This window comes from Mus pahari, chromosome 1 (genome assembly GCF_900095145.1).
Source record: "Mus pahari chromosome 1, PAHARI_EIJ_v1.1, whole genome shotgun sequence".
Lineage (NCBI taxonomy): Eukaryota > Metazoa > Chordata > Mammalia > Rodentia > Muridae > Mus > Mus pahari.
In genome coordinates, this window is record NC_034590.1 from 172,013,234 (window position 1) to 172,037,750 (window position 24,517).

At 42.0% G+C, this 24,517-nt stretch overlaps 1 protein-coding gene and 1 non-coding gene across 3 annotated transcripts in view; one reads left to right on the forward strand and one right to left on the reverse strand.

Annotated features, from left to right (window-relative positions):
* Grk5 (G protein-coupled receptor kinase 5) overlaps window positions 1-24,517 on the forward strand; it is a 208,227-nt gene that overhangs the window by 105,955 nt on the left and 77,755 nt on the right. For both annotated transcript variants that reach the window (XR_003845398.1, XM_021205323.2), the window contains exon 3: window positions 23,621-23,733. Coding sequence is in view for 1 of the 2 variants with exons in the window: in XM_021205323.2 (XP_021060982.1) it covers window positions 23,621-23,733 (113 nt within the window). In the remaining variant the exon portion in view is untranslated. The remainder of the gene's footprint in view (window positions 1-23,620; window positions 23,734-24,517) is intronic.
* Window positions 5,587-5,715, reverse strand: LOC115062892. Its single transcript, XR_003842800.1, has one exon. It is a non-coding gene; the product is annotated as a small nucleolar RNA SNORA44 (small nucleolar RNA).

Genomic DNA, 24,517 nt, shown 5'->3' on the forward strand with positions numbered 1-24,517 from the left:
GTTTCTCTGTGTAGCCCTGGCTGTCCTGGAACTCACTTTGTAGACCAGGCTGGCCTCAAACTCAGAAATCTGCCTGCCTCTGCCTCCCGAGCGCTGGGATTAAAGGCATGTGCCACCATGCCCAGCTCCTGATTAAACTCTTAACTACTGTTTCCATGTAGCATCAATCAAAGAGATGATTCTTTCCACCCTAGGATGTAATCCTGCGAAGTTTCTTGGGCCAAACGACTAGGTGAATTGTAGGCTGTAGTAAGGGATGTTTGAGAGTAGCATAGAATGTTATCTGAATCCAGACAAGATCATGCCCTTTGACTAAAAGTTTGAGTGTGAGTATCTTGAACAATTTCTTGTATGAATGATATCTCCAGTAAGTAAGTTTGTTGCCTCTTGTTTGTCAGCAGGGACCCAGGCTCCTATGTCTCTGCTCTACAGATGTTTTCTGATCTAACTTGGCTGCTGCAGCTCCAGCCACCACATTGTTTCAAGGAAGTAGAAAAAAGAAAAAAGGGTACCTTCACAATTCTTTCAACAATCAACCATCATGAGAGTTTTTCTAGAAGTTGATCACCCACCCTTTCAGTTCACTGGCCACCTGGTTGTCAGGGAGTCTGTCCACACACGAATATGGGTGTGGATAACCAAAGTCCTGCCCTTAAAGTGCTTTTTGTGCTGTGACTACTAAAGAACCCATCAGTTAAATGGAGAGGAAAAAATCACCAGGCAATGAGGGCTAGCTCATATGTCTGTTTTTGTTTGTTCAGGTGGGTTTTTGTGTTTAATTAGAGCATATAGCCATAGCCCACCCACCATGTCTTTAGCTTGAAAAGATCAGAGACACTTTTGAATCCAAACTAGTTCAGCTTTCTAGAGGCCACCCTCTAAACAGCACAAGCAAAGCTCAGAGCCAGCCTCTCACCTGCTCCCTGGGCCAGCTGCCATCTAATTTCATAGAGCCCTTTCTTTAGTGGGAGGTTGTCCAATACAGCCTATGGCAAGTGTGGAGCTTTGGTAGCCCATCCTCTCTGCCCCTCTCCTTATGCACTAAAGCTTGTGTTCACCCTGGGCTTCTCATCTCTCAGTTCACCCTGATTGATCCTCAGAGCTGCAAGTCTCAGAGCTTGCTTCCAGAAAGCCTCTTCTAGAATCAGTGTGTTCACCTGGGTCTGAAATGAGCCCTTTCTACTTGGAAGGAGTCAGGATGCTGGTCTGTGGGACGAAAGCTAGGAGAAGCTTGTGTGAGGAATTCCTGAAGTGGGTGGGGGCTACACACTGATAGTTTCCTCCTGTGCTCTTTGTTCTGTGATTACCACAGAGCCTTGTGGTAAAGAGGTTGGAGAGAGATTTCTTGGGGTGTTAGAAATCAAATGTTATTAATATGCTAATTACAGCAGGTTCATTTGCCATTAAGGCAGGTCCTGCCGAGCCTGCTTCTGGCAACTGTTGATGTTCTGCTCTAGAAATAGAAAGCCTGTCTTGACTTTCTCACGATCAGCCCACTTTTACCTTGGATTTAGCAGGTCCAGTCTGGCTCCTGGCAGTGAAGGCTAGATTGTGATAGGGTGAGGGAGGTGTGACACATTTCAGAAAGCAGTCAGTAGGGAGATTGTACAGTATGTAAAAGTGTTTCTGTACAAGCATAAGATCCTGAGTTCCACCTCAGATCCCATGTACAAAAACTGAGTGTGGTGGTACACTTGTAATCTCATAAGTATAAAGGTAGATACAGGCAGATCTCTGGGGCTCACTGGCCAGCCAGTCTAGTCTTCTTGGCCAGTTCCAGGCCACTAAGAGATGAGAAACCCTGTTTCTTTGGCCTGTATACACCCACGCACGCACACACATACATGAGGAGCCTCAGAGATCCATGGATTCTGGGATGGGTGCTGTGCTACCTGTTCTTGTCAGTGGACATCTAAACATGATTTCTATGTGTGTTTGGCTTTAGCTTTAGATTAATGAGCCAGATGCCCTTTCTTCCACATCACTTTTGTCCCAGAACAGTGGTTCTCAACTTTCCTAATGTTGTGGCCCCTTAAGTTCCTTATGTTGTAGTCACCCCAACCATAAGATTATTTTTGTTGCTACTTGATGACTGTAATTTTGCTACTGTTATGAATCATAATCCAAATATCTGATATGAAGATGGTCTTAGGCAACTCCTGTGAAAGGATCATTGACCATCAAAGTGGTCGTGACCCACAGGTTGAGAACCACTGTCCTAGAAGTGCCTGGTTTATGAGAAAAACAAAATGGCAGCTCCCCAGCCAAGAACAATATTTGTTTGGAAACCTGAGAGAAGAGTGGCCTGTTTTCATTGAAGGTGGATCCCCGAGGATAAGAAGCAGTGTGGCAAATCCCCCTAGCTTACTAAAGAGCTGGGAGTGAAGAAGTCTGCCCTCTCTGAATTGCTGGGGACTTTCATTCACTGGAACTCAAGAGAGTAATCCTGGAGCTAGAGAAAGTACCCAAGGAGCTGAAAGGGGCTGCAACCCTATAGGTGGAACAACAATATGAACTAACCAGCACCCCTAGAGCTCATGTCTCTAGCTGCATATGTAGCAGAAGATGGTCTAGTCAGCCATCATTGGGAAGAGAGGCCCCTTGGTCTTGTAAACTTTATATACCCCAGTACAGGGGAACACCAGGGCCAAGAAGGGGAAGTGGGTGGGTAGGGAAGCGGATGTGGGGGGAGTATAGGGGACTTTGGGGATAGCATTTAAAATGTAAATGAAGTAAATACCTAATAAAAATTGGGAAAAAAAGGAGAGTAATCCTTTTTTGAACTGAGGACTGAGGTTGTCTGGTAATGGTCATAGGACTTTTTTTTTTTTTGAAGAGACAGCTATAGATTATAGGAGAATAATATGTTACTAATGTACTTCATTCACAAAGTCAACTATTTATTAAACAACTACTATCTGCCAGACTAGTTAGTCACTATAGATATGCTAGGGAGCATCCCAGTTACTATAATCAAATGATGAGGAGGTATAGAGCAACCCTTTTTTCTACAGAGTCTCTGGGTTGGGGTTCAAACATAGTAAAGTTCAGATGTTTAATTTCCTCTACATAGTGTTTTAAATCTCAGTTTTAAGATTTTTTAAAGCTGAGAACTGAAAGTCTAATTCACTTGCTTGTCTGGCTGTTGGTGGGTCTGTGTGGCCATACTGTGTGTCCAAGGCTCCCCCTACAATATGGTGGTTGATACAAAGGAGCATTTCAAGAGATAAAAGCTATACCTGTTTTGTGGCCTAACCTCTGAAATCATAAGAATCACATTTATCATGTTCTGTTAGTTGGAATAGTGATAAGGCCTTTATGCAGATCCACCCCTTCATAAGCAGCATATGGATATATGGAGATGTATGTATGTATGTATGTATATCTCAAGAAGTGTATAAGAGGTTGAGAGAGATGGCTCAACAGTTAAAAGAAAATACTGCTTTTTTTAAAGGATCTCATGAGTATGATTCCCAGAGCTCATGTCAAGTGGTTCACAATGGCCTTTAACTCCAGTTCTAACACTTTCTTCTGTTGTCCAAGGGCACTGTAATCATGTATACACATGTCTACTCATGCATACTACATGTCTACTACATACATACATACAATTAAAAATAAGAAAAAATTAAAAGCAGTGTAAGATAGACTTGAAAAGATGAGTGAGAAAGAAGGTATAATAAAGAACAAAGTGGATTTGAAGAATAAAAAACTTTTCAGACTGAAATAAATAGCAGATCCATATTATATGAAAAAATTAGAAAAGTGTAATTTGTGTTCAAATAAGTAAATTAATGTTGGAATGCAGCTGGAGATGTTCAGAGGTGGAAATAATCAGAAGTCAGGACTGGTGAGAAGACTCAGCCAATAGGGGTTCCCTACGAATTGTCCTTTAATCTCCACACACATGCTATGACATCTGCACCCCTCTCCTTCTCCTGAAGAGAGAGAGAGAGAGAGAGAGAGAGAGAGAGAGAGAGAGAGAGAGAGAGAGAGAAGGGAGTGAGGGAGAGAGGGAAGGAAAGAAAGGATGGAAGGACGGACGGAAGGAAGGGAAGTAGGAAAGAACTTTCAGCCAGCTCTTCAGCAGAGTCTGTAGGGAGATTTACCTTCTCATAGGGAACTCTTCTGAAAGTTGACAAAGGAAGGTTACTTTACCAAAATTTGCTCTGACAACCTTCTCTTTAGCCACTTACAAATGCTGACCTATTTGTGGGTTCCTCACTGTCAGAGAAGATGGAAAAGCAACCATGCCCATACAAGAACAGTATGTGGGCGAGAGTCAGGCTAGGGAAAGAAAAATTCCCCATGACCTGTGAGGTATGAAGGAACCAGGGACACCTGGAGTCTTCAGTTTAAATAGTGAAGTAATGCTAGACCCTTCACCCTCTCAAAGGTCAGAGTCTAATCTTGAAGTGATGTTTTCCCCTTTTAAATGGCAGAGAAGGACTGGGCAAGACCTGGTCATTTGCTCATAAATACTGGTTAGCCCTATTTATGCTACAAAGATAAATTGCCCAAAAGAAGGCAGTGTGGCCTTTTACTGTGGAAGCTGTTGCTTTGCTCTGGGCATATTCCCTTGAGCTGGAAACCAATTCAGTACTACTTGGGGGCTACAAGGGGACCTATGTCAAGTCTGAAGATCTGTTTCTTGTAAAACACAAGCTGAGACACCATCATCAAGGCATCTTATAGCAGTGTCTGGCTGTGCAGTTTGGCACTTAAAAGTCAGGCAGATGTTTATACTGGCCATGACTACTAATCCTGCCTCTCAAATCCTTGAGCCTCAAGAAAGGCATCAGTTTGGATTCCTGTTGCCTTGGTCACACTGCAGAGGTCTAAGTCCAGGTTACCATTCACCAGTTCTGTGAGAGTTGATTGGCAATACTCAATTTTGGATGTAGTACAGTGGCCTCAGAATAGGAAGTGGGAAGTAAATGAACATTGGGTAACACCACAGTTGGCTCTTGTGATGATTATTCTTCACTATCAACTGCATTTAAAATTCTCAAGGAGACACAACCCTGTACATTTCTCTGAGGATATTTCTAGAGAGTTTTAACTAAGGATAGAAGACCTACTCTGACTTTGGCAACACTAAGCCATGCACTAGGGTCTTAGTGATAGTAAGTAGAGAGTTGAGCACTAGCATTCATTGCTTCCTGACTGTAGATGAAATGTGATCAGCTGCTCTACTTTCCCACTTCCATGTCTTTTACACCTTGACGGACTGCATCTTTTCTTAATCTGTGAGCCCAGATAAACCCTTCTTTTCTTAGATTGACCTTCATTTCTTTTTTTCTAAAAAGTTTTTATTGATCCAATTATATGTATGTAAGTTATAAAGCATTATCCAAAATTTCTGCTTTCAGAGCTGTTCTCTTGCTCCATATTCTGTTTTTTCTCTTGTGATTCCAACTTTAGACCAAATCATAGATGATGGTCCATTCACTGGTTTTATAGCTCTTTGTTTAATGAGCAGAGTAAGTATGGTCCCTCAGACTCTTGGATATAACCTACAGAATGAAAGCTCTGTATGTTCCCAGGGACAAAACACTTGTTGCAGATAAAAGCCCCAGTCCCTACACATATAGGAAAAACAAGTGGCAGCTGCAGGCACTATGTTGACCTCTGCTGTTAAAGTCTCTCCTATTACTCTGGCATGAAGTTGGAGATCCCATAGCCACAAAAAGCTATATCCTTGGAAATATGCTGCTTTTATTTATTTGTTAAGGCAGATTCTTACTGTGAAACCCTGGCTAACCTAGAAAGTGATATATACAACAGGGTGATCTAGAACTTGGCAGTGGTCCTTCTTCCTCTACCATCTTGAGGTAAACATGTGTTTTTAGATATTTGAGGACCTTAATTCCTCAGTCTTTTATTTGCACCATGAGAGGAATGAGGCCTTAATGCACTATTATAGGTCAAGTTGAAAGAAGTCAGTGGGTACACTGCATTTGAAGCAACACCTGGGGCTTGCATTGCCTGACAAAGCACCATCTGAAATTGTTCAGACTTAGTGGATATAAGCAGGTGAACCCTCTGTTTCAGCTAACCCCTTATGGGCAGTTGATGAAGGTAGTAAATAAAAGAAATATGGCATGAATGTCTAGTGCTTATAGTAGATAAATGGTATTAACAGAGAATCTGCCATATGTCAGGCAGTATGCTAAATATGTTGATCCATACTTATGAGATCCATTTAGGTCCCAGAAAATAAATCTTTGTGGTGGAGGCCATACATTTAGTACATAGTGTGTCAGACAATGTAGGTTCAGTTGCTATAACAAAGACACTCCCCTTCCCCATCCACTAAAACTGATAAATTAACTTCAATGAGAAACTACTTCTCTCTTAAGGAGCAATGTACTGTGAGGGCTAGGATTTTTATGGAAACTCTTATCTTTGATTATTAAGTTTTTAGCCTCTATTTATTTATCATTTAGTTAACAGTTTGTTGGATGTTGTCTTCATTGATATGGTTCAAGATGACCCCACCTTGTCAGTATTCTGCACTGTGGGAGTTGGAGAAAAGGGAAGAGCCCACATATGACTCTAGATGATCTCCCAGTGTTTTCCTGCTCCTGTCTCTCTACTATCTCATTCCTGACCTAAAACTGATCACCATCAGGGAAAAGCTTAGAGCGCTTTGGTCAGGGATGGTAGTTGTTTCTGCTTAAATCACTAATGCCTAATCACCATGTCTAATACCATGCAGAGCACAAAGTGGATTGGTTTTAAAGAGACCAATCATGAAGACTTGAGTTTGATTCCGAGTACCCCTGTAATAAGTTGGATGTAATGGTACATGCTTGTAATCCTAGAACTGGAGAGGTAGAAACAAGAGGATCTCTGGGGCTTGCTGGCTAGACCCTGGTCCCTATGAAAGATGCTGTCTCAAAAAATAACTATTTTTTCGATCTGCACGTACACATTGTGCCAGTGTGCAATCATCCCCCGCCCCCGACACACACACACACACACACACACACACACACACACACACGCACACACACAATAATGTATAAAAATTTAAAAACCAGAACAAAGGGGAAAAGTCCTGAAGAATACCTAAAATTGACCTCTGCTCTCCACATGTATGCACTCACATGTATAAATATGCATATACACCTGTGCACACTTATACACAAAGGGATGGGAGAAGTCACCCCCTTCCAAACAAACTGAAGAAGTGAGGATGCCTATATGATGGGGTAGAAAGTGAGGCAATTAACAACCAGCATAAAGTACATCCAGAAGAATTCCTTCTGAGGTGGAGATCTGCAACTTCTTAGATTGAGCCTAGAGGTCAGAGTGACCTGTTGGTTCTTCTGCCCTAACTCTAACTTTGAACATTGTATGTAAATTGTGCTTTCAAGTCGGAGATTTAGGTACTGCTTTTGGGAGGAAATAGATACTTAGAACATTTTCTCTTCCTAGAGGCAGTGACTTAAGCTGTGCTGCCCTGGTGAGCACCAGTCACCAACCCTAGGGGTCCTTGCTCAGTACAAAGCATAGGTACAGCCCAGTCTTTCCGAACCCAGGCGTATGAGTGCTTACCTGGGGAGCTTTCAATGTGACAAAGTGGTTTTGAGAAGTTCTGAATTTACCTTTATTATTATATTTTCCCGAGCAAATCCTTTTTCCAATTAATTGCTTAGAAGGAAAACCAAGAAACATGGACAGTTCCAATATGGAAATTTTCAGTGACAAGCAGCCATAGTGGGTTCAAGACTAGTTAGAAACAAGGATTTCACCAAAATTGTGGTTTTGATCAGCCCAGTAACTTTTTTCCTTTTCCCAGGTATCACTCATTTTAAGTCACCTGGGAGGATTTCTTTTAGGTTTCCCATCAGGTAAATATCTGTTTCAAGGCTGCCAAAGGGAAGAAAGGAGCAGAACCAGGGAGCAGTGTGCCAGCTATGAGGAAGTTGATGGGGTCCAGACAGTTATGAGATGTGGGAACTCTTAAAATGGGAAGAAGCAAAGAGAAGCATGTGTTCGGGGTTCTGCCTGTGTCTATTCAGTGTTTGTATAGCCGAGAAAGCTTTAATCTAAAATAAGTGGTATTTGGCAAGAAGTGGTGCTGCATGCTGACGAATTGATTGTGCTCTTTTACTGAGATAAAAATGAAAATTCATGAGGCATTTTGTTTTCTTTGCCCTGATGATTAAAGTGTCTACTTGGCTCCATGCAGAGAAGGCCCTTGAAGATTTATATAAGACACCTGTATGGCATCCATCACAGGCTTCTGGGCTGACAGAGCAGCTCTGCCTTGTGGTGTTCAAGGTGTCAGGTATGAGGAAGGAGGCTAGAATGGCCTTCAGTGGGGTCCCTGAACCAGACTTGGGTGGGGTCCTTTAGTGAGGATTTTGGAATTAAAAAAAAAAGATTTATTTATTTGGGGGGGCTGGAGAGATGGCTCAGCTGTTAAAAGCTCTGGCTGCTCTTCCAGAGGACTCAGGTTCAATTTCTAGCATATACATAAAAGAAAAAAAGTCCTATTTTGTAAAATAAAGATTTATTTATTTTTATCTTATAAGTATAAGAATTTTGCCTTTATGCATACAGTGCACTGTGTATATGCCTGGTTCCTGCAAAGATCAGAAGAAGCAGCTGAATCCCCTAGAACTGGAGTGGTTGTAATCCTACATTTGTGTGCTGGGAACCAAACCTATGTTCTCTGTAAGAGCAACAAGTGCCCTTAAGTGCTGAGTGATCTCTCCAGCTCCTTTGAATGTTTTTTTTTTTTTTCAAATTTTAAAATTACACTTTATTTATGGGTTGGGATTTACGGATGCCATTCTGCAAATGTGAGATTAGAGGGCAACATGCAGTACTAAGCTCTATATGGATCCTGGGACTCAAATCCAAGGTTGTTGGAATTGGTGGCAGGTGTCTTTACACTCTGAATCATGTTGACAGCCTAGGGCCTTGAAATTTTAATAAAGGACTTGCCCTTATTCATCTGTTGCTCACATGGAAGGGACTTTGTTTCTTTTAAAGCTGAACATAGCCTGGCCTAGCATAGGGTCAAATTTGGAATTGCAATATTCACATGCAGCCATTCACTAGCTATTGCTGCAGTGGGTTTTATGTAGCTCAGACAGGTCTCAAAGCCTGGGCATGTAGGCAAAGATGACCTTTAACTTCTGATTTCCTATTTCTATTTCTCAAGGGTTAGAATTACAGGTGTGTATCAACATACCTGTAAATATGTTATTGTGAATCAAACCCAAGGCCTTGTTTGTATTAGACAAGTACCAACTCAGCTACAACTTTAGCTCTTACTGTACCTGAAACTCACTATATAACCCAGGTTGTCCTTGAATTCATAGAAATCTCCTGCCTCAACCATATGAGTGTCTGGCCCTGTATTATTAGGTCCTAATCTATTCATTTACTGGATCAGCAAGAGTCATTTCTCCTGACTCTGTGTCTGGCTCTGTGCTAGGATCCTGGATGTTTGAGAAATGAAGCATTCTAGTCCTCTGCTGACTCTGAGGCAGACTAACCCTGTTTATATTCCTGTCCTGTTGACTTAAAGTCTCTCCTTTGGGATACTTGGGACTTGAAGGAACACCAGTTTTGTTTGGACAAGTTCTCAGGGCTTTTACTTTTTAAATCATTCTTATTTGTATAATTTATTAGTGATTTCATAAGAATGTAGACTGTCCCAAACACTACAGGTAAAAGATAGTAAGACAGATAGGACTTATAGCTTAACTAAGGAGGCAAGGCTGCTTCTTAGAACAGTAGCCAAAGGCATGAGACAAAATGTGAGTTGCACAATCCTGTGTGGTACATGACACAGAAGTGAAGATTCAGGGAGGTGAAGTCAAGTCCCGCTTTCTGTGACAAGACTAGGAGGGCATCCCAACTCAATCTCTTAGCTGGACTGGCAAGTGCATGTAGGTACCTATTTGACAGCTAGTCATGGGCAGTCATGTTTTTCCAGACCTTATCTTCTGGAGGATGGCTGCTCTGGACTCAGGGCAGAGGCAGTCTAGACCTAAATGGACCCACAGATATCTGGATTACTTAGTGTCTTAGTTACTTTTCCTGTTGCTATGATAATTATACCCTGACAAAAGCAACTTAAAGGAGAAAGGGTTTATCTTGGCACATATTTAAGGGTACAAGGTCTGATGATGGGGAAGGCATGGCTTGAAAGAGCTTGAGGCAGCTGGTTACATTGCATCTGCAAAAAGGAAGTGGTGAAATGAATGCTCCTACACAGCACACATTCTCCTTTTAATTCAGTTCTGGACCTCAACCCATAGAATAGTGCTGCCCACAGTGAATAGGTCTTCTCATCTCAATGTAGACAGTTCCACACAGACGTGCCAAGAGCCTAACCTAATCCAGAGACTCCCTCACAGGAATACTCAGAGCTTTGTCTCCTAGGTGATTCTAGATCCTGTAGCTTGACATATTAGCTATCATTCTTGGGTACCTCTTATTCCCTATGAAGGTTGTCACCTGGTGGCATTGACATAATATCACCTACTTTTTAGATTCAGGTCCTTGTCTGTTGTTACTGTGGATTTCAAGAAGCTAAGAAATGCAGACTAGATCTGTAGTCAGCAGAAACTGTGGTCAAACCCTAGCACTGCCTCTTCCTCCTTGACCTTATGCTGACTCTAATTAGGACTTTATTTTCAAGCATCTGAAATACAGAGTGGTTATAGTACCTGTGGTGGTTTGGCCCAGGGGGTGGCATTATTAGGAAGTGTGGCCTTCTTGGAGTAGGTTTGGCTTTGTTTGAGAAAGTGTCACTGAGGGGGCTTTGAGACCTTCTCCTAGCTGCTTGAAAGAGCCAGTCTTCTCTTAGCTGCCTTCTGGTCAAGATGTAAAACTCTTGGCTCCTCTAGTACCATGCCTGCCTGGACGGTACCATGATGATAATGGACTGAACCTCAGAACCAGTAAGCCAGCCCCAATTAGATGTTGTCCTTTATAAGAGTTGCCTTGGTCATGGTATCTCTTTATAGCAATGGAAACCTTAACTAAGATAATACCTTCCCATAGACAATTATGAAGGCTACATGAGACAGGCATGTGGTGTCTAGGATGCTGTTTAACATACAGCAAAGTAGCTCTGTTTTTTTGTTACCTACTATTGCTTCAGTTTTATTATTATTATTATTATTATTATTATTATTATTATTATTATTATTATTATTTTATATACCTGGTAGCAAAATAGGAAGGCCACTGTCTGACCTAAACCTCTCTCTTTCCTAAAAGTAGCTCTGACAAAAAAAATCTTTATATCTAAATTCTGACATCAGAAACTGGAGAGGTGGCTTCATCAATACAAGCATGAGGATCTGAATTTAGATCTCTAGCACCCATGCATTAGGCTAGATGCAGTAGTGCATGCCCCTATTCCTGACACCAAGGAGACACTGAGGAGGTAGAGCTAGATGGATCCCTGGAACTTTCTGGTCAGCCAGTCTATGTGAATTGGTGAGCTCCAGGTTCAATGAGAATGTATTAGAAAATACAATAGACAGTAATTGAGGAAGAAACCCAGCATTGGCTTCTGGATTTCACACATGCTCATTCACATGTATGTGTACTCCCACATTACATACACACATGTACATGCTTATGCACACACAGTCCCAACATCAACAGGTGACATTTCTAAGCAATATCTAAGTCTAGATCTCTGCTCCCCTGTACTAGATCCTAGTAAAACACCTTCTTCCTCTGATCTCTGTTTGAAACAGACATTGGGTAAACTCTTATGCCTGCGAGCACACCTCCATTTCCCTCTTTAGCATTTACAACCCCTCATTAGACTAAAGCCAGGCTAATCACAGGTGGAAGGTTTGAAAGAAGGAGTTGATGTAGTTTGATATTTGCCAAACTATACCAAAGATCTGGGTTATATTCCAACGGGTCAAACCCATGATGGCTTGGAGGAAGAAATAGAGGAGGGCCTTCCTGTATTTTTTTTTCTCTGCAAACCAAGAATGAGAACTGAAGAGCAGATTGAGTTTCCTGCTAAGACTGGTGTCTTTGCAACAGATTGAGAAAAGAGTCTTGGGCACTGATTAGTGAAATGCCTGCCATGAATACACAGGCTAAGACTGAATTTTCCATTGGGAATCATGTTGAGGACTGAGAAACTGCTAACCTAGAGACATCAGGACTTTTGGGAGACTATTATTACCTCCACCTTCCCAGGCATTCACTTCTCAAGCTACATTTGGCTGCATAGCTTTTAGCCTTACTATATCCTGGCCAGTGGCCCAGGAAGAAGCAGGGACACCTGGTCAGGGTTGGGGATGCTGTAGCTCTGACTGGTACTGAGAATCTAGCAAGTCACCTGGTCTTCCTTTGTTGCTGTTGAATAGGAGGCATATTACTAACAATTAACTAGCCTGACAGTGGTGGCTCACACCTTTAATCCCAGCACTTAGGAGGCAGAGGCAGGCGGATTTCTGAGTTCAAGGCCAGCCTGGTCTAAAGAGTGAGTTCCAGGATAGCTTGGGCTGCACAGAGAAACACTGTCTCGAAAAACCAAAAAACAAAACAAAAACAAAAAACAATTAACTATCACCTAGTGCTTTTGGATGACCCTGATTTCCAGTATATTGACCATGAAGGGATGTCCAAGGAATGGCCTGAGATTTGGAAGTAGGACTGTTGCTTCCATTAGTTTGCTGCTCCATAGCTCATTCTTTTTGTGCATACACCCATTCTGCTGCTTGCACCAAGTGCTGCTGTAGGTACACAGTAGAGAGCCAGACCTTATAGGGAATTTAGTGTTGGAACCATCTGGTAAACTTTCACAAAACATTCATTCTGTCTGGGAGTGGCCCGGATATTGACTCTCTTAAAACTGTACAGGTCTGAGAGAAAACAAACAAATAAACAACCAAGTGAAAGAATGTCTGAGTAAAGGGATGGCATCCCTAGGATGGTTGCAGCAGGGCCCCAGCGTGGAGAGCATCATCCACCCTAAGCCAGGCTGTCCTTGGTTGCTCTGTGGCAGGCCTGGTCTTAAATCACTTGGAAGTTCTGACTCAGCTTGTGAAGTAAAACGAGTTCTGAGCACCACCCGTTTTTTACTCCCTGCACAAAACTGGATGACTGACGGTCAAAGATCTTTGCTTTCCAGGCTCTTCATTTGTGAAAATTTCAACATTTGTGAAACTTAAAATTTGTGAAAGTTTATTAAAATAAAAACAAGCATAGGATTTGCATTTATGTTTCCTACTTGCTCCCAGCATTCAGAAGAAGCAGCACTGATGTTCCAGGTGACTTTTCTGCTGCAGGGTATCATGTCTTCTGAGTAGTGTGCAGAAGTGAGGTTTTCAGTCACTGAGATGCTTTGGAGCAGATAAGAGCAGTTCAAGTCCAGTGTTAGAGAGTCAGACCTGGAACCCAGACCCTGAGTCTGTCTCCAGCTCTTCCTAGGATTCTGGGCCTGTCTCCCCTAACTGGTCCTCCCATCTCCCTCACCCTACCCCTTAATTTACTAGTTCTTCATTCCATTCCTACTGTGAAAAAATATCTAAGTTCTCTGCTTTTTGTACTTTACGAATGAGGAGGAGGTCATTGCCTGACTGAGGTTATGGTACTTTGTAGGGGCCCTAGTATGAATACCATATCTCCACACTCTGCCAATCTCAGCCATAGCCCCTTCCTGGACTTCCAGATGCCTTTCTGATATACTTTGCGGGTCATCCAAAAGCACCCTGCCCCTGCAGCCCATGGTACCTAAATCTTCTTTCTTCAAAGCTACAGGCATGCACTCTTCTTTCCCTCCTACTGGCAACCTGGACTCCAAAAACACATTGGCTTTGACATGTGACTTCTCTAAGTGCCACCAACTGTGTAAAATCTGGGCTTCTATTTATGATATTCCCAAGATATGTGACAAGCACAAGGCACTGGTAAAACTAGAGACCAGAATGAGGGGGAAAGAGGCACAGGAAGATGGCATTTGGTGAGGGTGTGTTTGTGTAATGTGCCATATGTCATTTTTATTCATATACAACATCATTCTTGAAGTAATCAGAACCAGCTCAGCTGTTGCTAACTAAATACCAAATGTTTCCCTTTTCCTGCTCCTTCCAGGGGGCAGACTGTGAGGAACTGCCCTTACTCAGGATGCTATCACTCCTCTCTAACGTCACAGACTATTTTTCCTCAGAGCAAAAGCCAGACTGCTTTTTCCAGCTTTGGCAGGAAAATTTGAGAGAAAGTTGATTTCAAATCACCTTCTCTGTTTATTGTATCAGATCTGGAATGTGGTAGAATGGAGGCTTGTGGACTTTAATCCAGTCTCCACATGGGTTTCCTATATTGTCTTAGGGACCATGAAGAACTTATTTCCTTGCCAATAGCCTGGTGCTTCAGGGAAATACAGTTAAATAAAGTACAATGACATGAGTATCTATCTGGTGGAGAGATGGCAGCAGGAATCCTTTTGGGGGGCCTCCCCACCTCCACCCCCAGTTTACTATAACATGTGGTTTCATTTCACTCCGGTGTTAACATTTCCATTTCCTCAGGAAGCCACATTTCATTCTTGCTCTTATTCCTGAAATGGAACCTACGTTTTCCTTGGCTCAAGTTCAAGGAGTGCCTGGGGCAACAATGAAAACAGTCCTAAGCAGGTTCCAGTCATGGTCACCCCTCCCTACACTGCCACCCATGGATGTTCCATGTTTGCTATAGAAGGATTGTGGCCGAGACTCCAAAAGCCCCAGGGGGTGGGGTGGGTATTGGGTAGTCATTGTTGAACTCGGGTCTTGTGGATATCAGAAGGGAGCTCTGGTGTCCTCTATGTCTGTGTTCTGGCCTTCTGTTGGGGAGATCTGGTTGCCCACTAAGTGCCCACATACCACAGAGTCTTAATTAAGAAAGTATGGTCCCATTTCACGTAACTGGAAAAGAATGAAAACAATGACAACATTTATTTATCTTCACTATCAATATCATTACTGTTTCTGAGTCTTAAGGGAATTAAGTTCTTAACCACAGGCATGAGCTATTGAGAGACATGTGGCTTCATTCAGAGCGAGGGTCTTCATGCAAGGCAAAGCTGGTAATAGATCCAAGCCCTCCCAGAGCTTGAATCTAGTGGCTCAAGGACAGAAAGGCAACTCAGCTTGAGAGCCTGCTTTCATGTTGTCAGGGTGTCAAGCTTTTTTTCATTGGTTCTATTTACTTACCTTTTGGAGACTTCAATGCTGTAAAAGCCTTCATTTCTATCATCTGTCATCCTGGCTGCTATTCACACAGGACAGACCATATGCTGGGACTGGGTGGGGTGCTCCTATGTGTTAGTGTCAGCAGTTCATGGGGTAGTTGAGCCTCTGGAAAGGGATTTACCCAAGACAAACATAATACCCAGGGCCACTTGCTGACTATCAGCATTATTTCTGTGGGTAGTTGGGTAATCCTGTTATATAGAGGGGATATCTCAAGCACTGTGGTCTCTATACACTACTATAAATTGTAACCACCTGCTGTGAAAGGCAGCCATGATAGAGAATTGGCAAAATCCACACCCAGCTGAGGATATCCATACGCTAAGCTGAAGGATACAGGTAGGACTCAGATTCCAACATCACGAGCTCTGTAGGAGTTCTTGCCCAGTCACGCAGCCCCATCTGCCTCTGGGATGCAAGAAGGATGGGATGTTTGGATATTTCCAAGATGGTGTACTAGTCATCAGTGAAAACATACTTTCTAGAATCTCTGTGCAGATCCAGCTTTGAGTGGAAGGGGAAGCCGTGCTTAATTGTGAGTGGCACAGGACCTTGCTGTAACAGATTTTGTGCGTAGGCTTTCATTTTCAGTCATCCAAATACTGTTCAGGGCTGAATGGGTTATTAGTCAGCTCATTTTTGTTGTAATAAACTGAAACTTAAAATAAATGAGCTTAAGGGTAAAAGGGAATCTGTTGGTTCATGTAACAAACAAACAAACAAACAAAACAGGACTAAAACCTATGGCTTTGGATATGGCTGGATATAGACATTTGTTGTTCTATGGGACGCTGCTTGCTCAACTTGATGTGACTGTACCTTCATTCTTTGTTGTTGTTGTTTCATTTTATAACCACAAACTAGGCACCAGCCACTCTAGGTTAATGTATTGCTAAACCCTTAAGATTTCAAGAGAAGAAGCTCTAATATGGCGGTGAACACCTTTAATCCTAGCACTTAGGAGGTAGAGGCAGGCAGGTGGATCTCTGAGTTGGAGGCCAGTCTGATCTACAGAGTAAGGTCCAGGACAGCCAGGGCTACACAGAGAAACCCTGTCTCAACAAACAAACAAAGAAAAAAGCAAACCAAACAGATATTTTCTGAAAACCAGAGTAATTCTGCTGCTTCTTATCTTGGTAACTATAGACAGACTTTATTCCTCATACCCAGTTCATTCTAGGCAGTCAGGTATTATCAGGCTTGCTAGTGGTGTGAGTTTATATGTGTATCTCCATCTGTGATGGACTAGATATCTAGGAATGTCACCTTAGGAGAGGGGAATTGTTCCCAAACTGGGACAGCATGTTCAAACACAGATCTGGATCCCACCTGGAAATTTTAGGTCTAGTTCATCTGAAGGAGTCTGGGGAACCCTAGTTCCTGGAGGATGCAGACATGTCCCTCCTTGGAGCCCTCAAGCGAGTCCATAGTTAGGATTTTCTCACTTTATGGCTGAAGAAGCAAGCTTATGTCAGGAGCCATTTAGGAAAGGCTAAAGTCATACAATTGTCATTCTGGAGATGACATATCATATTGCGTGGTCTGCATAATTTTGAATTACAAGGCTTTCAGAATCCTCATCTCAAGATTGATTCTTGCAACTGATATGCCTTTCCTGTCATTATTAAATCAATATAAAAATTTCTGGGCACTAGCCCACCCTATTGCACATTTTTTGTAGATTAATGAAGATGTACTGTAGTGTAATAATGCTATGTAGACAAATAGATGAGTTCTTTCTTTCTTTTTTAAAGTAGAGAAATCTGTTCTATTCCTTAACTTCTTTTTGCTCTGCCCCCTCCATTGTTTAAACAATAATCACCACACAAAGGAACCTCCCAGCTCCTCTCCCAGCACACTATCCTGTGGCAGGGAATCCTTCCCAGGTGCTAAGGCAGCAACTGCACTGACACCTAAGGCAGTACTGATGATGGCTGCATTTTTCCCCTGTGGCTCCTGCCCCCTGCTTCTTGCTCCTCAATTGAAATCAATAGAAGATTTCTTAATTCCTAATAATGATACTATAAATTTAGTAAATTTATACAAGTAATTTTGAGCCCCCTAAGTATGAAGGCTGCAATTAGGGCTCTGTAAACTTTCATATGTCAAGTGTTAATTGCACTAAAGTAGAAAGCAGGGTTGAAACAGATTTTTGATCAGGGAAAACATTCCTTTTAGGCTGAATGAGAAGCTATTATCTGATAACTTAAGGTCGTCAACTGGGAATGAACCATTTATTGTATGTGCAAGGACACAAGATAAAATATTGACTAGATTTATCTGTACAAAACTTCAATACTAATGAGACACTAAGCAGATAATTTGCCTCTTGACAGAACCGTGCTAACTTAGACATAAGAATTATTGTTTCAAACTCTTAATGAACCTGTGGAGCTAGTGGCAGATAATGAATGTTTACATAGATAACTAGTCTTAATGGAAACACATGTAAACATTTCTGTTGCAACTTCTTATTCAATGTATGATTTGAATTTATGTTTGAACTTGCTGTGAACTTTTGAAAAGAGATGCTTGGACTACCATGTGATCATGTATTCTGACAAAGTACAAGAACTAGGAACGATGACAATAGGAGCAGAAGCAGAAGAGAACCAGAATAGGAGCAGAACAAAGACAGAGACAGAGCAGGCAGACTTCTTCTTACCATGAGACAGATTTTTTCTTAACAACAAGTTTCTTCTTACTAACAAGGATAGGTTTTTTTTTTTTCTCAACCAAAAGGTAGTTTTTTTTCTTTCTTTAAGCAATAAAAGTTGGAACTTATTTTTCATCCAGAATGAGTGAGTAAGTTCTTTCTTTGCTGTTGCTTGCACAGTGAAACTTGCTTGTGTGGGCTTTTTATTCCATCCACCAAATTTTTATATATATATGCATTTGCAAGTATAGGTGTGTATGTAAGTATGCATGAATGTGAATATTTGTGGTGTAGTTGAGACAGGTGGTTGGGCCCGACATGTCTGTGTGTGTGTGTGTGTGTGTGTGTGTGTGTGTGTGTGTGTGGTTTTGTGCATATTGCCTGTGTAAGTTATTTTTTTCTGTGAGCATGATTTTCTTTTCCTGATTTCACAAAGATTTAATTGCTTCAGGCCTCCCTCTCACCTGGCTAGTGAGAGGTGAGTCTCCTGGGAAATAGAGAAAAGAACTCTAACAATTAATTGTTAGTTAATACTCTTCTGCTGCCAGCAGGAGTTAGTTACCAAAATGTTTATCTCTCTCTGTCTGTCTGTATGTACACTTAAGAGTTAGAAGAGTTCAGAGTTTCTTGCTGGGCATTCTTGCTGGCCCCAGATATTTAAGTTTTGTTCTGTCTAAAGTATCAACCCTGTAAATTGCCTGTTGCTATCACCGGACAGTCTGATATCAGCATGACCCCAACCTCCAGTGCTTTCCCCCAGCCACTGCCTTCCAGAGAGGGGTGGGGGGAGAGATCAGAGAACCTGTGCCATCCTTTGGTTATCTTTATTGAAATGTTACTGCTTGACTGTGGTGTAGTAATCAATTTCAAGTGTATAATTAAATGACTTTTTATAAACATGTACAGCTATGTAATCACCAGAGTCAGAGCATAGGATATTTTCATCATATTCGACTTCCTTCATGTGCCTCTGTCATGAATTTCCTGATCTCCCATTATTGTTCTGATTTTGGTCACTGTGGATTTGACTTTTTTGAGTTTGAGACTTTTGGGATCCACTGTGCATGTAGCTTTTCCTTCCAGATCTTGGAATGTACACAGTGCTGCTTGGGTTTATCCATGCTGTGTTTGCTCTTGATGTCTGTTTGTTTGGCTTGAGTGTTAAGTGGTATTTGATTGCAGAATGTGGCATCTCATGGTTTTTCATGTGTATATTGTTATATGTCCAGGAGTCACTGGACTCTGGAAAGGGACTGGATTCCACCTGGAATGGATTTGACTTTTCTGACTCAAGTCTGCTTTCCTTTTCTATTGGTCATATGTTCAGGTGACAAAGGAATCAGGTCAGCATCACATTACATTGCAAAGAGGATGGAGGTGAAAACAGAGATTAGCATGTGATCAAATTGTGGCTCTCCACCTGCTTTATAAATATAATTTTATGAGATACAGAATTCTCATAGACAATTCGTACAGTGTCAGGGGGACTTTTCATTACAACTGTGTTGTTGAATAACTATGACCCAAATCATACAACCTTTGAAAGCTAAGATATTTACTACTAGACTTCACAAAATTTTACCAACCTTTGCCTTAGATTCAGGAGGAAATACACCAGACCAGGCATTGTCACCAAGAGTGGACAAAAATAGAGCTTTGGAATGCTGGGTAAAAGTGAACTTTAGTATTGGACTTGGAAGCTATCTTGAGACCTCTAATCATTTGTGAAACTGCAGTCAAAGAGGGCTCCAGTCTGTGAAGAGACTCAGCAGCTGATCATTCTGATGCCTTTATTTTGTAGATGAGGAACTGAGGCCTAGAAAGGCCTAGAAACTCAAGCCCATGATTTCATGGAGTGATGACAGGTGAGACTGCTTCTAGCCAGTACTTTGGTGTCTTTGACTTGTGAGAGGCCCAGATCAGGCACCCGAATGTTGCTAAAGCAAAGATCTGAAGACATTGCCTTTGGTTCTGTTATGCCTTCAGTTCGTTGATATCTTGACAGATATCAGCCTAACCTGGGAAGATAGGTAAAGAAGTGGCTTGCTGTACTGTGTGTTTGAACATAGGTATTGAGGCACTTACTTATCAGGTATATTCATCCTGCCACTTAACACAACTTGCTGACACTTGTTCCTTTGTGCCTTGGCCCCTATCCTCAAACACCTTGTACTTTCTTTAAGTACATTCCTCAATGTCTACTCTGTGACACCCTGTAGTGGTTACATACTCTATCCTGAATTCAAGAAGTGATCTTTCAAATTACAAGAGCTTTCTAGTACCAAGAAGTAAGAATCCTTAGAAAAGAGTTTAATGGCTGAATAAATGAAGCAAAAAAACAAAGTCAGAGTGCTTGGGTCATGGACATGACCCAAGGCAAGGATTCAGGTTTTATAAGAGTTGGGATGTGTGTGTGTGTGTGTGTGTGTGTGTGTGTGTGTGTGTGTGTGTGTGTTGCATATGCAGTGTGCATGTTCCTGGTATGTACAGATTTACAGATTGTCTTCTGCCCTCTTGGCAGTTCCCAGGAAACACTGTAAACCTGATTGTGAGCACAATCAGCACTGCTGCAAGATCATAGAGTCTACTCCCCCCCCCCACCCTCGGCCACTCTGCATAGTTCCTCCTCATGTCTCCAGCTTCGTTATCATTAGACTTTGCAGGGACTATCTGCCCTTCACATTAGTCTTGCCACACACTAGGAACTTTGCTTTGCATGTCCTCCTGTCACTTTGACCATTCCCATGTCCATATTCTTCCTACTATGGCTGAATCTGTTCCTAAAGGAATCTGAGTTCACTTGCTTTTGTGGATAAGAATACCAGATTCTTATTGGAGGCTAAGAACAAAACCTGGAAAGACAATCCCTGGTTCCTTTGACCTTTACTGGCCAACTAGTAAGTTGTTTTCTTGTTTGAGATCTTCTGTAGGGTTTGTATTTGAGATGGTGTGTGTGTGTGTGTGTGTGTGTGTTTGTGTGTGTGTGTGTTTCTGACAACTTATGTCAGAAACACATGATGTTTACTGTGCCTGTGTTTATATCAGCCTTGTTTCCACACTGACAGGAAACACCATATGTGGGGGAAGAAATTCTGTCAGATGAACTCTTAGTCACAATATGGTACATGAAATCTCATAATTGCTTTTGGAAACAGGGGGTTACCTTGCTCAAATAAAAGAAGAGGTATTGTGCCCTGTCCTATAATTGAGTAACACTGAAGTTTGATACATGGTAATTTGCTCTGTTTCCAGAATTTTATAGGGAAAGCTCCTTGATTGGGGAAAGGTACAAAGGTTTGTTTTTCTTCCCCAGGGTGTGTTGGGGGCAGGGTAGGGAGTGCTGAGTAGGAGTCAGTGAGCACTAGACTGTGTACTGAGCCTTGTGCTTACAGGTACAGACTACTGACCTGCCATGAACCACAGTGGCCATGATTCCTCCTGTGACTGACAACCACTCTCCTTTAGCATACCGTTTCATAACTATCACTTAGATCATGTTTGCTCATCCATATGCACCATGTTGTGTCTTCTACCTGGGTAGTCCCCTTCTCTGCCTCCTCAGAACCTGGCACACAGTGAGACTAAATGCTTGATGGAGTGGCTATGTGTGAACTGTCTGTGCCTGGAGATTTGGAGCCTGTGCCTACATTGAAGGGTAGAGTTAAGGCAAGAGTTCAGCGCTGGTCTAGACTGAAGCAAGCAGCTGGGGAGGGGCCACATAGAGGATAACTTGTCATGGGGCTCATTCATGTTGATCAAAGTATCTGCTTTACAGAAAGCCACATTTGTGAGTGACTTCTGTATATATTTGTAACCCATGAGTTCCTACCAAAATAGCCCCTGCTTTTGAGCCATTTGCTCATTAAAAGAGCAGTGTACATATACTCTTTGTAGTTAATGTCAGACATGAATGCCCAGGCTTTAGGCTCTACCTGCCTGGAATTAAAAAAAAAAAAAAAAAAATCTTGTCAGTCCTAAGTCCTCAGCACACTGGAAATCAGCAAGCCTCTTTCCAGGAAGTTTTAGAAGCAGTTCCAGGGCTAGTATCACGTGCCTTAACTGTAGTGGCTAGGTCTGGGAAATGAACCACTCTCTGAACTTACGGAGGAAACAGGCCTCCAATTTGGCTGTTATTGTGTCAAGTGCCTATGCTTAACCTTATCATTGTGTTGAGGAGAATGAAGGTTATGATTAGATGAGACTGAGTCATTTACCCATTCTTTTTTGGTTTAAGAGGAAGGGTTTCTCTGTGTAGCCCTGACTCCCCTAGAACTCTCTCTATGTAGACCAGCCTGGCCTCCAACTCACAGATATCTATACCTCTGCCTCTTGAGTACTGTGATTACAAATATGCACCACCACTGTTGGCTGCATTTGCCCATTTTTGAATCTGTCATTATGGCTAGAAGATAGGAGACTCTGATTTGCTAAGGCTGAGTCACAAACCATCTTCAGAACTTAGGAGGTACCAGCATTCCAGAACCAGAAGGTTTGGTGGGAATTTGTTCAGAGGTTTTGGGAGAGGATATTCCCTAGAAAAAAAGATGAAATAGATTAAAATAATTTACATCCAGGCTAATAACAGCCCCCCTGCCCCCCACTAGTATATAGTTGTCCCTGCTCCCTAACAGCTAAGGACTAAGCTCTTCTTCTCTACCAAGTTGATTCCAAGCTCTTGTCAGTTTGAGGGGCATCTGTCAAAATACCCAGTGTTGGGGAGCATCTGGGACAGCATGCATCAATCAATGCCTCAAGCATCCTCTGACCAGTGAAAGCTCAAAGATTCTGTAGTGTCATTGCAAGGAAAGAATCCTGTTCCCAGCCCCAAATATGCATTTTGTTTTTCATAGGAGGGAAAACAAAGAGGGTCAAAAGAGGGTACAGTGTGCCTATTGAACTAACAAAACACCCAGCGCTAGCACTTTAGCTCTTGGTGGTGGGCTGGGTGGATCACCTTGTTTCTTCTTCAGAACCCTCTTGGTGACTTAAGATAGTCATTTTTTGTTTTTGTACATATTCATCTGGGAAATGCACGATTTCATTAGAAGCATCCAAAGAGTGGACTTTGCTCCAACTGGGTAAAACTGGGAGAAAAAAAAGCAATAAACAACAACAACAACAACAACAACAACAACAAGAACTAGTACAAAACTCTATCCAGTAGAATGGTTTGAGTTATAAGTAATTTATGATTTTTTTTAATTGCCCTAAACAGAGAGAATGTCTTCTCTTAAATCAGTCTTTCAGTTGTGGTGTGGGCTACAGGCATGATTTGATTTAGGTATCTGGATATTAAAATAGACTAAATCTGCTGTTTTCTCAGTTATGATGCCCTGATTCAGCCTCCTTCTCATAGCATCTTTTCACACAAGGTCAAGGACACCACTGTAGGCACTGGCCTCCAGAACAAGAAAACGTACTGGTTGGCTTGGCTTAGGCCATGAGCCTGAAACCTTTATTCAGTCACCAGAATCAGGCTCTGTTTCATGTTGTTTGGTCAAATAGGAAGTAGAGCCATAATTGCCAGAACCACTAGTATGTTCTTATAGAAATGATAGTACTGCAAAACAGAGCCAGGTGTGGCCTGTCACCATTCTTTGTTCTAGACTTCTCTCTGTGGGTCTGCAGACCCTAGAGGATAATGACATCAGTTCTGTATTATCCTACTCCATCTACCCAGAATTCTGGACCCAATTCACCACACTTTTCTTGTCTTTTTCTCCAGACAGAGATTACTATAATCTATGTGACAAGCAACCAATTGGGAGACTGCTTTTTCGACAGTTCTGTGAAACCAGGCCTGGGCTGGAGTGCTACATTCAGTTCCTGGACTTAGTGGTAAGTCCCTGCCAAGTGGCCCTTGAGTCTTCTGTGTTCCGCAAGTGGTTTTTGTTTTTTTGTTTTTTGTTTTGTTTTGTTTTGTTTTGTTTTTTTGTCAAGAGGAAATAAAGATAGGCCTGATGGTTTTGAAATGTGAAGAATCTAAACTCTTGTTCTTTGGGAAACTGGGAAAGTTTGTAATGTTGAGAAAGCTCTTGGGTGCTGTTGCTTTTCCTCCAGCTGAAGTGCTTCAGGTAAAATACACAGCTAGTATTTTTGTTTGCTGGTTTACTGTCTATTTCCCTTGGGAATGCAAGCTTTTTGCTTTTGAGCTTCATGTTCACCCCATCCAGGAGAGTTCCCTGAACACAGGTAACATCAATAAACTCCTGTTCAGTGAATGCCTATTGGCTGTTTCAAGACAATTAGGTGGCAATATCTTATGTTCCCAGGACTTCCTTCAGCTGTGTTATCTCTCATTTGTTTAACAAATGAATGAGTTTTTAGGAAGATTACTAAAAAACACTCAGGAGTCCCTTAGCCTTTGATTAGGATGGCCATAGCCCCTTAGGCTCATGGCCTGATCAACTACCTTTTGGATTTCTATCTGGGGTTGGAGATTAAGAAGGGCTCTAGTGGGGCAGGGAGAGCAATAGGGAAGCCCTGTGAAGGGAGTAGGATCATCTGGGATCTCTTCTCAAAGGTACACTCAAGATACTATTGTTTCGTAGAGACTCACATGGCCTCTATCTCTGTTTAGGGTGCTTCCCTACTTTTATGTTTCTTCAGAGTTTCCATGTGG